The sequence below is a fragment of the Oratosquilla oratoria genome, chromosome 19 (assembly GCF_046742065.1).
Source record: "Oratosquilla oratoria isolate Oo_2021 chromosome 19, ASM4674206v1, whole genome shotgun sequence".
In the NCBI taxonomy this organism is placed as follows: Eukaryota; Metazoa; Arthropoda; class Malacostraca; order Stomatopoda; family Squillidae; genus Oratosquilla; species Oratosquilla oratoria.
This window is the reverse complement of record NC_134795.1, coordinates 62145195-62161037: the sequence shown is the minus strand read 5'-3', so window position 1 is coordinate 62161037 and position 15843 is coordinate 62145195. Positions and strand designations below refer to the sequence as shown.

At 42.1% G+C, this 15843-nt stretch overlaps 1 protein-coding gene and 1 long non-coding RNA gene across 4 annotated transcripts in view; one reads left to right on the top strand and one right to left on the bottom strand.

Annotated features, from left to right (window-relative positions):
• Window positions 1–15843, bottom strand: part of LOC143035954 (uncharacterized) — a 113577-nt gene that overhangs the window by 69122 nt on the left and 28612 nt on the right. The window lies entirely within an intron of this gene.
• The window catches only part of sli (slit guidance ligand), a 1907921-nt gene that overhangs the window by 1884906 nt on the left and 7172 nt on the right, over window positions 1–15843 (top strand). For all 3 annotated transcript variants that reach the window (XM_076203204.1, XM_076203205.1, XM_076203206.1), the window contains 11 exons: window positions 1726–1886; window positions 2897–3029; window positions 5299–5370; window positions 5859–5930; window positions 8985–9056; window positions 10227–10298; window positions 11128–11308; window positions 13137–13336; window positions 14204–14343; window positions 14503–14672; window positions 15015–15213. In XM_076203204.1, the coding sequence (XP_076059319.1) occupies window positions 1726–1886; window positions 2897–3029; window positions 5299–5370; window positions 5859–5930; window positions 8985–9056; window positions 10227–10298; window positions 11128–11308; window positions 13137–13336; window positions 14204–14343; window positions 14503–14672; window positions 15015–15213 (1472 nt within the window). The remainder of the gene's footprint in view (window positions 1–1725; window positions 1887–2896; window positions 3030–5298; window positions 5371–5858; window positions 5931–8984; window positions 9057–10226; window positions 10299–11127; window positions 11309–13136; window positions 13337–14203; window positions 14344–14502; window positions 14673–15014; window positions 15214–15843) is intronic.

Genomic DNA, 15843 nt, shown 5'->3' with positions numbered 1-15843 from the left:
TAACAGCATTAAACGTACTTCCAGTCGTAATTGCATTTGATAACAGCATTAAACGTACTTACAGTCGTAATTGCATTTTGATAACAGCATTAAACGTACTTGCAGTTGTAATTGCCTTTGATAACAGCATTAAACGTACTTGCAGTCGTAATTGCCTTTGATAACAGCATTAAACGTACTTGCAGTCGTAATTGCCTTTGATAACACCATTAAACGTACTTGCAGTCGTAATTGCATTTTGATAACAGCATTAAACGTACCTGCAGTCGTAATTGCATTTTATAACAGCATTAACAACGGTATCGAACACCAATTAGTGAGGTGTAAATAATCATGAATTGCTTTCTGTATGTAGTTAGAATTCAGAGTAATTCCAGTTATGACTACCAGTTTTTTTCTCACTTGTTATTCTGATTCGCATTTATTTATTTACGAATCTATTTATTTGTTTATTTATTTATCTATTAACTTATTTATCCGTTTACTTATCCATCTACATATTCATTTATTCATTCATTAATTCGTATATTCATTTCAATATGACATAGAATAACTAATTTCGTGACTTTTCTATTTTTATTCATAATTGTATTTATTTGATCATTGACTTATTAAACTATTTGCATAATTACCCAATTAGATATATATTTATTTATACATTATTTATCTATTTATTCATTTATTTATTCAATTAATTTACCTGTTCATTTATTAATTCATTTATTTGTTTATTTAATTATTCACTCATTTACATGTTCATCTATTTACTTATTTATTTATTTATTTATTGTTTTAATGCGATGTAGGATGACTAATCTTGTAATTTTATTTTATTCTTTGGTTTCTTGAATAAACATAATTAAACAAAAAAATATGAATGATCTAAATTGTCAGACAGGAAACAATGACAAAGACCTTTAAGTGTTAGTCATGCAAGATGGACGTCAGAGAGGTTCATCTCCCTACACCCCGTCTTTGAAATCCATCAATGTAATCTCAATCTGAAGGTGCAGACACTTGGTGTCTGGACGTGGTCCAAGATCTCTGTCGTTTTTTAAAGTATTCTGTCTATTCTCTCTCATTTTGGAGAACTGTCAACCGGCGACAGATCTTGTTCTCCTGCTACAAGCCAGAGATCTATGGAATGATCTGAGGACCGTTGCCACCCACCGTGGGGCTCCGGGTTTCCAGTTAGTGAAACGAGAGTGAACATTATTACCTGAATTCGCATCGACTTTCCACACCAGTGTGTCTGACTTCAAGACTTTTTTTATGCAACATTATTTTAATGATTAACGTTTATTTTCTATTTCCGAGTTATAACGCCAGAATTAGAAATGTTTTCAAAGTAATTATATACCGGAAGAGGAACACTGGAATCGAATATTATGAATAAAAAATTGTTTTATCTTCTACTGAGGTTTGCATGTCAGTTTCATGTTAAAAAGTGTATTCGGTATGCTGCACTGAATTTACTTCTCATTTTTATAGTAATACCACAAGTAGCAGTAATAGTAGTAGTATAAGTAGTAGTAGTAGTAACACTAGTACTAGTAGTAGCACTGGTAGTGCTAGTAGTTGTAGTAGTAGTAGTAGCAGTTGTAAAAGTATAAGATTCACAATCTACTTATGACCGTAACAAAATAAACAACAGTGACGTAATATTGACGACGGCACTAACCAACCTCTCTTTGCTCTCTTTTCCATGGCTCTCTCTCTCTCCAGGAACCTGAACGGAAACCCACTTCGTTGCAACTGTCACATGAGCTGGTTGTCAGACTGGATCCGGAGTGCCAACATAAGAGGGGCACCTCAGTGCCAACACCCGCCTAAACTGAGGAACATTCCCATCACGCAGGTCCCATCGTCCGAATTTCAGTGCCACGGTGAGTCGATGTCACGTGATTAAAATCGCCTGGCGCCAGATGAGTTTCAGTGCCACGGTGAGTCAGGGGTCACGTGATTATAATCGCCTGGCGCCAGATGAGTTTCAGTGCCACGGTGAGTCGGGAGGGTCACGTGATTATAATCGACTGGCGCCAGATGAGTTTCAGTGCCACGGTGAGTCAGGGGTCACGTGACTACAATCGCCTGGCGCCAGATAAGTTACAGTGCCACAGTGAGTCGGAGTCACGTGATTATAATCGCCTGGCGCCAATTGAGTTTCAGTGCCACGGTGAGTCAGGGGGTCACGTGATTATAATCGCCTTGCGCCAGACGAGTTTCAGTGCCACGATGAGTCGAGGTCACGTGATTATAATTGCCTGGCGCCAGATTCAGTGCCACGGTGAGACGATGTCACGTGATTGAAATCGCCTGGCGCCAAATGAGTTTCAGTGCCACGGTGAGTCGGAAGGGTCACGTGATTAAAATCACCTGGCGCCAGATGGAGTGTGTATGAGTTGTTTCGGAAGAGAGAGGGAGTTTAACACACATTGTGTGCAGGTTTAGTCAGTTTAATAGAATTGTTGGGTAGGTGATGATGTAGGGAGAAAAGAAATATATTACGTAGGTTTACTCATTCATAATTGTAGAATTTAGTCTTTATCTGTCTGTATGCATATATGTATAAATACATGTAGATATATATATATATATATATATATGTGTGTGTGTGTATGTATGTGTGTGTGTGTGTGTGTGTGTGTGTGTGTGTGTGTGTGTGTGTGTGTGTGTGTGTGTGTGTGCATAATAGAGAGAGAGAGAGAAGTTCGCTAGTGACAGCGACATTAATCTGATCATTTTTATGACAGTCGCATGCAGGATTCGAACCCACTTCTTCCGAATCCTGCATGCAACTTACACATGTAAGTGTACTTATGAATGCACTTGAACGCGTACATGTATCTGTATCGCGATTGACTAAAACCGACGTCCTCCTTGACATCGCCTACAGGAGAGGAGGCCGGATGTCTGGGCGTTGAGGAGACGTGCCCCTCGGACTGTAGGTGCGAGGGAACTGTCGTGAGATGCTCGAGGGCCAAGCTCAAGGAGATCCCGCAGGGCATTCCTGCGCATACTACCGAACTGTGAGTACAAGGACGACCCGTTACTTCGATATGGGTTGTTATATATCATATCACAAACACAACCCCATGAACATATCACAAACACAACCCCATGAACATATCACAAACACAACCCCATGAACATATCACAAACACAACCCGATGAACATATCACAAACACAACCCGATGAACATATCACAAACACAACCCGATGAACATATCACAAACACAACCCGATGAACATATCACAAACACAACCCGATGAACATATCACAAACACAACCCGATGAACATATCACAAACACAACCCGATGAACATATCACAAACACAACCCGATGAACATATCACAAACACAACCCGATGAACGTATCACAAACACAACCCGATGAACATATCACAAACACAATACGATGAACATATCACAAACACAACCCGCTGAACGCAAAAAAAAAGTATACAGGCAATGTTTTTACTCAAACGTTTATATTGTACTTCCGTTGCCTTCATATGTTTTATTTTATGATATATCACAAACACAACCTGATGACCGCAAAGAAAAATTACACAAACGCTGTATTTACTCAAACGTTTACATTTTGCAACACGTCTATACCAAACACATGTACACTCAGATCACAGAACAAGTACTCCAAGACCGACTCATAAACGCCACACTCCACATAACTCCTCTAGATATAATCTTTCCCACGAAGAGCAAACAAGAACCACACACACACACACATATATATATATATATATATATATATATATATACACATGCACACACACACACCCATACACACGCACACACATGCACATACACTCACATAATTAGCCAATAAAAAAAATCAAATTGATTAGTTGAAATCATTGCACAAAAGACATATTATACCTCAGCATACACTGTCTTATTTGAATCTTACATAGACTTTTGGGCCGATCCCTCGGCCGTTGCCGGTTGTCTAGGGGGCCGTGAGAAACCTGGGGCAACGGATTGACTGACTAATTGTCTTCTGATTTCCATTTTCCAGTTTATTTGATTATTTTGGATAGTCTTCCCACCTCATTTTTTCTTCTTGAAATTTTCGTATGTTTCGTTTTTCTTTCTTATTTATTTTTTCAATTTCTTTTAGCATTTTCTTCTCTTTGTCGTCGACGTTTCTGCGATCCTCGTTTTATTTTCCAACGTAATCATAGACAATTTTGTTCACCACAAGCAGATAAATACCAGTACTAACAAACACCGCCACCGTCACAAAAGACCACCACCATCTCCCAACCACCTCCGAACTACTACCAAGAACTACCACAAGGAATTAGAATATACGTAGTAGACCTCCATAAGTTAGGCCTCAACCAATATAATGGCTCTGGCGACAGACTTCGTGAGCTCTCAAGTTCAGCTCAGGTGCACTCGAAGAATACAAGGTCGTCCTTGCCTCAAGCACAACATCTACTCTGAAGACTTCTGTAGAAACCTCCTCCTCCTCCTCCTGTTCCTCCTCTTTTTCCTCCTCCTGCTTCTACTTCTCCACCTCTTCCTTCTCCTTCTTTCCTCCCCTCCTCCTTCTTCTCCTACTCCTCCTCTACCTCCTTCTCCTCTGTCCCCTCTTCGCCCTCCTCCTTCTCTACCTCGTTCTCCTTCCCCACCTCTTCCTTGTCTTCTTTCTCCTTCATCTCCTCTACCTCCTCCTCCTACTCTACCCCTCCTCGTCCTCTCTTCGTCTTACTCGTCCCCCTCCTCCTTCCTCCTCTTCCTTCCCCTCCTCATCCTCATCCAACAAAGATGAAGACTAGGATTCTTTCTGTTTGTCTTTTATATCGTCATTTTACGTTTTAGATCCCGCACCACCAATATTCTGTTTTTATTTTCATAAAATTCAACTTCATATGTGTCGAGGATATTCCTAGTCCATCAGCACATAACATCTAACATTGCTGTGAGAGCTTAACAAATTCGAAATTTTTTAGTACCGTTCTAGGTTTGATAAATGATTTCAGGTATCATTATTTTCTAACGTTTCCACAATCTAGTATGAACGATTCGCTCATGCTACGGTATTTGATGCTTTCTGTCGTACTTTACTTACAAGACTCGAACCTTTGAATCTCTCTTTAGATTACGTTAGACAGTTTTTAGAGAAGCACATTTCTGTTTTCTTTGTATTCCATGACCATGATATGGAGTGGTTTGTTAACATAAGAGTTGTCTTACATTGACTGCATCAGTAAACATGGATTAGATCATCATTTAGTTAATAATTTATTAAGATTTTTTTCTTCTTCAGGTATCTGGATGTGAATGAAATAACGGAGATCGATGCCCAACGCATTTCTCATCTGAAAGCTCTCATAAGACTGTAAGTATATACAATGGAATCTCGTTGGAGATATACACACACACACACACATACACACACACACACACATGCATACATACATACAGACATACACATACAGACACAGACACACATACATGCATACATACATACATGCATACAGACACATACACACAGACATACATATACACACACATACACATGCACACACACACACACATGCATACATACATACAGATAGACGTACACATACACACACAGACATACATACACACACAGACACACATACACACACACACACATATATATACACACAACTAATGTTGAATACTGGAACACCTCATTTAACAAAAAATATCCAAACTAAGTTATTATATATGCTTTCATTCACAATTGTGGTAAGCTGTGGTAAAGACTGGTTTTATCAACTCACGTGCAAATTGCAATATATCTTTTGACATTAATGTTACATTTGTGATGTAATAATATTTTTTTCCATCTTTCTGCAGCGATTTGAGTAACAACCAGATTGCGGTGTTGCAAAACAACACGTTTTCGCAACTCTTTCAACTGTCTACACTGTAAGTAATCTTTGCTAGTACTGTATACATACATACATACAGTGGTAGAGTTCCCGGCTGCCACTACGACGGTCCGGGTTCGAATACCACCCAGGGCTGAAATAATTTTAGTATCGCTGCGCTGCGGGTCGTTACTCCAACTCTTGTGTTGCGGGGAGTTGTGTGTGTGCGTGTAAAGGTCACAACATTACCCATAGATCGGTCATATATGAGTTCTGAGATCTCTTCCGGGAGGGAAATAGCTGTCGATCACGAGTCCAACACGTGATCCAAGACCATGGTGAATCACATATTACAAACGTCGGGCCCTGATTCATCTCTATCCAGAGGTGCAACCCCGAGGGTCTGGCACTCGATCTTCGAACCAGACTCAAGTTATTAGTCAGCGTCAATTGTCTTTCCTCCAATTCTTCACACAAGGAGAGCTGAGAACTGGCGACCGCACGTACGCATTCTTGTAAACATGCATAATGCATACACATATATATATATATATACATATATATATATATATATGTGTGTGTGTGTGTATGTGTGTGTGTGTGTGAGCATATATTACATACATATATAGATACATACATTATAGCTTGCTGGCATTGCAGATAGTGTTGTGGGCTTTCGACAAGATAGATAGGTAGATAGACAGAGAGGCAGAGAGAGAGAGAGAGAGGGGCAGAGAGAGATTTTGAAAAGAAAGGGGATATGAGGGGACGAAGGGGGGGAAGGAGGGTAGGGAGGTGGAGAAGGCTCGAGAAGAAGGCTGAGAGAGAGAGAGAGAGAGAGAGAGAGAGAGAGAGCGACAAAAAGTAGTACGTGAAAGGACCAACCAAGGCATAACTAACTTGCACCTCAGGCAAAGGTGGCGGTGGTGAGAGGGGAGGAGGAGGAGGAAAAGGAGGGGGACGTAGAGAGGGGACGGGGTGAGGGGAGAGAAGGGGAGAGGGAGTAGAGAAGAGAATTGGTGAGGGGAGGTGAAGGGAGATAATAGGATTTTGAGTAAATGGGGGAAGAGGAAAGAGGAGATAAAGAATAGAAAAATTAAAAGAGGAAGTAATAACTGAATACAAGTGGAAAGTATAGATAGTCCTCTTTATTGGGAATGACTAAAACTCAAGAATTATCCAAAATTCAGGACGAAAAGTTCCGAAATAGAGACAAGGATCAAGGCCAAAAGCAGTTCCTAATATCCGCAAGACATTTTTATTCTGAACTCTGGAAGACTTCCAAAAGTTGGAAGACGAAGACTTCCAAAATTTGAAAGACGAAGACTTCCAAAATTTGGAAGATGAAGATTTCCAAAATTTGGAAAACGAAGACTTCCAAAATTTGGAAGACGAACACTTCCAAAATTTAGAAGACGAACACTTCTCCACCTCCTCTTACCCCTCCTCTTCTTTCCCCTCCCCTCCTTCACCTCTTCCTCTTCCTTCTCCAATCCTCTTCTTTCCCTTTCTCCTCCTCCACCTCTTTCCCCTCCTCCTCTTCCTTCTCCAATCCTCTTCTTTCCCTTCCTCCTCCTTCTCCTCCTCCACCTCCTCTCTCCCCTCCTCCTCCTTCTCCTCTTCCTTCCCCAATCCTCTTCTTTCCCCCTCCTTCTCCTTCTTCACCTCTTCCTCTTCTTTCCCCTACTCCTCCTTCACCTTTTCCTCCTCCTCTTTCCCCTCCTGCTATTCTTTGTCCTCCTCTTCCTTCTCCTCCTCATTCTCTTTCCCCTCCTCCTTTTCTTCCTTCTCCTCCTCCTCCTTTTCTTCGTCCTCCTCTTCTTCCTTCTCCTCCTCCTCGTCTTTCCCCTCCTCCTACCCCTGTTCTTCCTCCTCCTCATCCTCTTCCTTCTCCTCTTTCCCCTCCTCCTCTTCTATCGCCTCCTCATCACCCTATACAGTACTCTGGAGAGGCCCTACCTCATTGGGGATTCTTAGATGGAGGAGAGGAAGGGGGGAGGAGGAGGAGGAGGGGGGGGCAGCTAGGTCATCCCAGGGGCGAGGATATGCCCTCTCCTTTGAAAGAGCTACTGAACGTCCTTCATCCATACATCCTATGGTATAACTGAAAGGATACACAGAATCCTTTAGTATAAATATAGGATGTGCAACCGTGCATATAGTAGTCAGGTATTGGATTTAGTAATGTGTGTGTGTTGTTTGTATAAACTATTGGGCTAAACGGACGGAGTGCAAACGCACATGCTCTATGTATGAAGCTTAGAATACATTACTAGCACACATTTTTATTCCCACCTTGGGGGTTTGAACTCGGGTCATTCAGGCATAAAGTGAGAGCCCACCCCTGAGGCAGCCGGGACTCCATGTCAACGCGATGAAATTATTAAATGTAGAAAAAAAGGAGAGAGAGAGAGAGAGACAGCGACCGAAAGAGAGAGTAAAAATTTCGCACTGAAGAACACATTTTCACGAATACAATTCGACACTCTTGTTTTCTTCCAGCAATTTTATATCCTTTCCCGGTGTCTGTCCCCGGATTTCGCCCAACGGCGAAAACCGGGGGGTGCGGGGGGGATAGTCTATCAATTCTGAAATTCATTCGTGTTTAAGAGATGGAAGGCGGGATCCGCGCGCGCGCGTGTGTGTGTGTTGTGTGTGTGTGCATGTATGTATATATGTATGTATGCATACATGTAGGGGATGGAATGGATGGGAGTGGTTTCTATGCCTTTGTTTTTTGGCTACCTCCCTTGTAAGGGGGAAAAAGCCCTTGGTTTATGTATGTATGTTTATATGTATGTATATATGCATTTACGTATTATGTATGTATTCATGTATACATGTATGTATGCAGATATGTATGTTTGCATGTTTGTATATATGCATGTATATATATATATATATATATATATTTGTATATATATATTTGTATATATATATATATGAACATATATATATGTTTGTATATATAAATATATATATATATATGAATACATACATATATATATATATAATATATATATATATATGAATACATATATATGAACTTCGGTTTATCATCTGTACAGATTCCGACTTATCCCTTTGATAATCTTCTGCCTTCTACTTGCAGCATCGTCAGCTACAACAAACTCCAATGCATGCAGAGAGACGCTCTGGCTGGCCTCCGGAAGCTCAGAATCCTGTAAGTAATATCCCAGCTCTCGTTTTCCGTTGATGCCGAACAGGAACTGAAATCTTGTCGAAGTTAATCATTCTTCCGGAAATTTCGGCCTTGTCGTGCAAGAGAATGAAAAAGGGGGCAAGAAGAGGGGCATGAGAGAGAGAGAGAGAGAGAAAGAGAGAGAGAGGGGGGGAGGGTGAATGTTGCATTCCTCTCTTCATCGCTGTGACGTAGAATATATTCTTTATTTGTGCAGAATAACACCAGACGATTCTGTCCAGCTTTGGGATGGACTCAGAATCGACGGAGATCCTGTTTTCTCTCGATTTCACTGAATAGAATCGCCTGGCGACATTATCCCGAAGAAGCAAAGTACATCACAGCGGGGAGGAGAAGGAGGGGAGAGGAGGAGGAGAAGGAGGAGGGGGGACAGCGAGGTCATCCCAGGGGCGAGAATATGACCTCTCCTTTTAGTGTCCGGGTCATCACCCAACACTGAAACACCCTCGGCATAAAGGCGGTAAAGGAAACATAGACTTTCTCAAAGTCTATTGAGAAAGTCAATAAATGAAACGTCAGGAATAAACGCTTCACTTCCAGTCCATGTTTCCTTTGTCGTCTCGATGCATCTTGTTCACATGAATTTTCACCCTCGGTATCTTTGTTACAAAGGATTACAAAGGCGGAGCATGCCGACAGGAGACCTTTTGATCCATATCTAGGTCGGATGCCAATAAAAAAAAAAAAACATCATCAGTCTTACAGTCTTAGGTACCAAAGTGTCTTCAAGGACTGATGGGCCATTTTGGGAACATACAGATCCAAGTGCTTGGGGTGGTTTGTTCACGACTCGATAGCGCGGTTGGTAGAATCCCCGACTGTCACTACGGCGGTCCGGGTTCAAATCCTGCCCAGGGCTGAAATAATTTCAGTATAGCTGCGCTTCGAGTCGTTACTCCAACTCTCGTGGGCGGGGAGTTGGGTGTGTATGCGCGTGTAAAGTCACAGTATTACCCATAGATCGGTCATACGAGCTCTGAGCTCTCATCCGGGAAGTTAATAACTGTCGGTCACGAATCCAACACGTGATCTTAGGCCATGGTGAACCTGATTATGGTTTGGAAGTGAGTAGTGCTACTGACTCTGTCGAGAATTTAATTTACTAATTGTTCTTTCTTCCTCCTCGTCTAGCTCTCTTCACGGGAACGACATTTCAAGAATTCCTGATGGCGCCTTTAATGACCTCGTATCCATTACACATATGTAAGTAAAAAAAGAAACGAAAAAAGTACATTATTTTGTTCTTCGTATTCAGGTTTCATTACAAAAATGAGACACATGTTTGAGTATGAATCATTTCTCACACATTTTGTCTTATTTTTTTCTTCAATCTTTATTTCAAGTGTTTCGCGACCTGTCGTGCCACTTCCCAGTAGTACCGTGACATACTGACGGTCTGATACTTAGCGCATCTTTTGATCATAATTTATTGTCTTTTTTGTTTCAAAATTTTATTCTTTTTGAGCTTTAGGTGTGAGTCTGCCTTCTTCATCTATATATATATATATATATATATGAGTGGAAGGGGGGTGAGCTAAACACAGAGAACAGATTTTTATTCACTGACGTTTCGTCCTTACCAGGACATTCTCAAAGTACATACAATATCAGAAAATGAACAGCTTATATAATTCACCCTTGCCATGTTCCTCTCTCTCCGTATGGAGGCAGATGGAGGGAGAAGAACATGGCTGTTCATTTTCTGAGATTGTATTTCCTTTGAGAATGTCCTGGTAAGGACGAAACGTCAGTGAATAAAACTACAACTGTTCTTTGTGTTTAGCTCACCACCCTTCCACTCATTTGTCTTCCATACTTCAATATATATATGCAAAGTAGACCACTTGGAAAAGGAAACTAACGAAGCAGAGCGCTTTCGTATATTACATCTTCAGTGCAAAAAGTACATAGTTAATAGAAATATACGAAAGCGCTCTGCTTCGTTAGTTTCTTTTTCCAAGTGGTCTACTGTGCATAAGTGAACACACGTACCCGTGTTCTTATTATCATATATATATATATATTATCACAGAGCTTTGGGTGCGAATCCTTTGTACTGTGACTGCTCTTTGGCGTGGCTGTCTGAGTGGGTCAAAGGTGACTACGTGGAGCCTGGGATCGCCCGCTGCGCAGAGCCTCAAGTCATGAGAGACAAACTCGTCCTGACGACACCCACACACTCCTTCAAGTGCAGCGGCAAAGTCCCCGACAAGGTGAGCTCAGCGTCCGAGTCAAAGGATCGACCCGAGGCCCAAGACCTCGGTGATCGTGGATCAGTATACCGTTGCGGACACCAGAAACTGACCCATGATGCACTAGAACTATGGAAATACATGTTTTGTTATTGTTTAGTTAAGGAAGTTGTGTTCATAAGAAATCTGTTTAACTATAGGGAAGCTTTTGTATATGGAAATACTGTATATCGAGCACTCAACAGCAAAACATGTATTTGCCTAGTTTATTCTGTCAGGTTTGGGTGTCCACAATTCTTTTTTTTTTCACATATTAGTCGATAACCGGTGATTGTTCCCATCCTTCTCTTCCTACTCGACGGTTGAAAAAAAAAAAAAAAAAAAAAAAAAAATAAAAAAAAAATAATAATAATAATAATAATGATAATAATAATAAAGGAAAAAGAAATAATAAAAAATAAAAATAAAATAACAGCCCCCCACTATTACAATGCTATCTAGTGTTTCATCCCACGCATTGATTATATCAGCTTTTTTATTATATTTTGTCTCTGCATTGCCGTCCAACCGAGCAATGTGGCTTAGATGGGACGACTTCGTCCGCGAGGTACTGACATGGTGGGGACGTTGAAAGTGCTTGGAGTGTGTCAAGAATGTAGGGGATATGGGCCTGGGTGAAGGCAAACTCTGGAAAAGTTTGATTAGTTTTAATGTAGTTGGGCGCCTGAGAACGGGTCAAAACTCGGGAGGTGGCGGGAAATTGCTTCCTCTGTTCCCGAGGCCGTTTCTGAGACGACGACAGAGTTGATGCTCGCAGCGTGGTGCTCAGAGGTGCTAAGTCAGTTGATGCACGACCTAGGTCCTCAACGGATAGTGCTCGAGGTGGCGGGATGCTCGTCGAGAGCGCTTCCAACGTCGTCCGCGTCACGGCGTGGGAGGTGACGGGAGACTGATCCTTCAGTTTCCGAAGCCGTCTGCGTCCCGTGAATTCCCGGTGACCCTTGCATACACCGGGGTCAGGTCATGACCCTCACGTTAACTGTCACTTGGGAGACGCTCAACACAACTGGAGGCTTCTGGTGTTCCAGAAGACTCGTTTTCTCCGACTCGGCGCGGCGGGTCGGACCTCAGGGGATCGCTTTGTTGGACCCGTCGCGGCTGAGTCATGACCTCAGGACATTTGATGACTGCCAGGTATTCGGTCCGTTGAGACACTCGGAGACGCCGACACGTCGACGCTGATTGGTTGGAACGTACTCGTCGCCAACAAGGGGAACTTCCTCACATAGTAGGCTTATTAGACCACACATTTTTAAAGGAAAATTGCCTTTAACATATATACATGTATGTGTGTATTATATTTGTATGTACGTGTGTATGTATGAGAAAAAAATTGACGCAGCCCGAAGGGATTTCTCCCAGTCTTCTCTTTTTCTGCATGAGAGGACGGAGAGGGGGGTCACCGAATTTATGAAACGGCCTTGCTGTGGATGTGCTGTGTCTTGCGACACTGCTTCTGACCCAGGGCGGTGGACAGGGTGAAGGGATGACCCGTCATCCAGGAGGTGCCAAGATGAGAGGGAGGGAGGAGGGTGGAGGGTAGTGGAATATATAGGAAATGGAATGGGTGGGAGTGGTTTCTATGCCTTTTTCTTTTTGGGTACCCTCCGTGTAAGGGGGAAAAAGCCTTTGGTATATGTATGTATGTATATACTACCTCTTTGCTGGTTAACTCGGCTCTGTTCATTTCTACCTATGTTCGTGATGTTTTGGCCAAAGGATATCTCTGGTTACGAATTACCTTTTAGGAAATATCAACTCACCCGTTTTACTTTTCTCTTTTTTAAAGGTTTTGGCCAAGTGTGACCTGTGTTACACGCACCCTTGCGAGAATGGTGCTGCCTGTCGACCCTTGGCCAACCGCAGCTACGAATGCGTGTGTCCCCCGGCCTACCACGGGACCAACTGCCAGTACAAGATCGACGCCTGCTACGGAAACCCGTGCAAGAACCAGGGTACTTGCAAGGTCGTCGAGGCCGGGAGATTCAGGTCAGTATTATGTCTTTTTGAGTAACTGGATTTTGTTTGGCATCATGAGCCTTATACCCACTGGGATTAGGTCATGACCCTCGCGTTAACTGTCACTTAAGAGACGGCCAGCACAGCAGCTGTTCCAGAAGACTCGTTTTGTTCGAATCAACTATGTCAGCTAAAGTAATACACTAAATATAAGAGTTATAATTTCATTTCAATAACTACAAAATATAATTAAAGTAACACAACGAGTAATGTTTAGATGTTCTTTATTAGTTTTACATTTGCGGTTCTTATTGTGGTATTATTATAATTTCAATAGAGTTCGTGCCCTATTTATTTAAATGAGGGACCAAAGACAGGTACTTGACAACTGGCGACAGTTCTGTTCCCTTCCTTCTGCTACTACAAGCCAATTGGCATAGACACAGTCCCACACTCGGTGGCGCGGTTGGTAGAGTTCCAGACTGTCAGTATGGCGGTACTGGCGGTACCTGGTTCGAATCCTGCCCAGGGCTTAAATTATTTCAGTATCGCTGCGCTTCGAATCGTTACTCCAACTCTCGTGGGCGGGGAGTTGGGTGTGTGTGTGCGTGTAAGGTCATAGTATTACCCATAGATCGGTCATACGAGCTCTGAGCTCTCTTCCGGGAGGGAAATAGCTGTCGATCACGAGTCCAACACGTGATCCAAAGACCAAGGTGAATCACACTGACACAGCATAAACAGCAGGTCGTTTCTTCCCTGAGAGATCTTTGGAAGGTCCTGAAGGTTGTTGCTAGGTTCCAAGGCAATAGATTAATTAATATTATGTTATTTTCTGTACCATGTTACATTATTCAAGTGACTGATATGATACTTTCATGAGATATGTTATTTCAGTTGTCACTGCCCCCCTGGCTTCCAAGGTGAGCGATGCGAGAAGAACGTAGACGATTGTGTTGGTCACAAGTGCGAGAACAACGCCACCTGCATCGACCTGGTTCAGGAGTACAGATGCCAGTGCCAACCAGGATACACAGGTGACTTACAGATTTTCTAGTTGTTACACAGGTGTCCTAAGAACTGATTCGAATGAAATGAATTAATTAGACGTATGAGCGCTTTGTCTTATGTTATGCTGTCGTGTTTATTTGTATTTCGGACTGTTTCATTATTCTGGAATGTTCTTCTTTTTCCAGGTGGATACTGTGAACGAAAGATTCCCTTCTGCAGCAAAGAGTTTAACCCATGCAAACACGGTGCTACGTGCGTTGATCACTTCACCCATTACGAATGCCAATGTCCTCTTGGATTTGCTGGAGAGAACTGCACCGAAAACATTGATGAATGTGCCAACAACCTCTGTCAGGCAAGGATCTTAGTATTGTCATTTCAAATATAAAGTTGTCCTCATTTGTAAACTCTAGTGGCTGATGTCTCCCAAAAGATGCCAGTCACTATTGTACTTACAAGTGCAGGCAACTGTACATCTTTTTGATTGTCTGGTAGTGATAGAGTTTGTCCTCCTACCTCTCACTGTGAGGACATGAGTTCGAGTTTTTGAGTGTGATAACAATATTTTTGATTGTCAATTGGCATTTACAAGTATTAGTTGTATATCATAGTCATATATTCATGCTTTTATGGCTCAATTTTGAAAAAAGCACAATTATTCTGACTCTAAATATTTTTTGTTATTCTAAAAAAATAGAATGGAGCGACATGTGTAGACGGCTTGAACGAATACACCTGTAAATGCGTCGGAGACTATAGCGGAAAGTTCTGTGAAGTCGGACCAGCAGTGTTCTTGCAGACTTCTCCTTGCCAGCAGAACGATTGCAAGAACGGAATCTGTTTCGTGCCCCCAAACTCAAAGGACTACGTCTGCAAATGCTCCCCAGGGTTTTCAGGTAAAGATCGTGGCGTTCTCTCCCCTTTGTAGGTCAAGTATATAAAGGTGTACCCAAAACTATAATGACCTAAGCGGACCCAACACGGCCTAGTAGTTTTTATATGGTTTAACGTCACAAACTCCCCCCTATCGGAAGGCTAGGACGGTGCCCCTCACAGAGGACTTTATAACGTGGAATCTAATGAACCATGCCCTTGGTGCAACTTCGCCGGTGGCAGGATTCGAACAGCCATCCCCTCGACCTTCGCCGCAAGTAATGACGGCCTAACCTGCTCAGCCAGCGAGACTAGTAGTAGTAACCAAATATCCCATATATAATCACTACAGAGAAAACAAAGACAAGTTATTGTATGTTGTACTGCGCTTGTGTTCACTAGGCAAGTCCACAAAACCTTTTCACTTGATGACGTATGGGCAAACCAGTGAGTAGACAGATTGCTAATGGCCGCTGATCTACTGCAAGAGACAGCCAGAGTAATGGATTGATTGGTGGATTGAATGGCATATTTCTGCAACTGAAAATAGAATATTTGCATGCTTGATTACGAGGTACCTCCTTATTTCAAGTAAATAGAAGTTGTTCATATTTATTTTGGTCTTCAATCAATCAATCCATCAACTTGGTTCT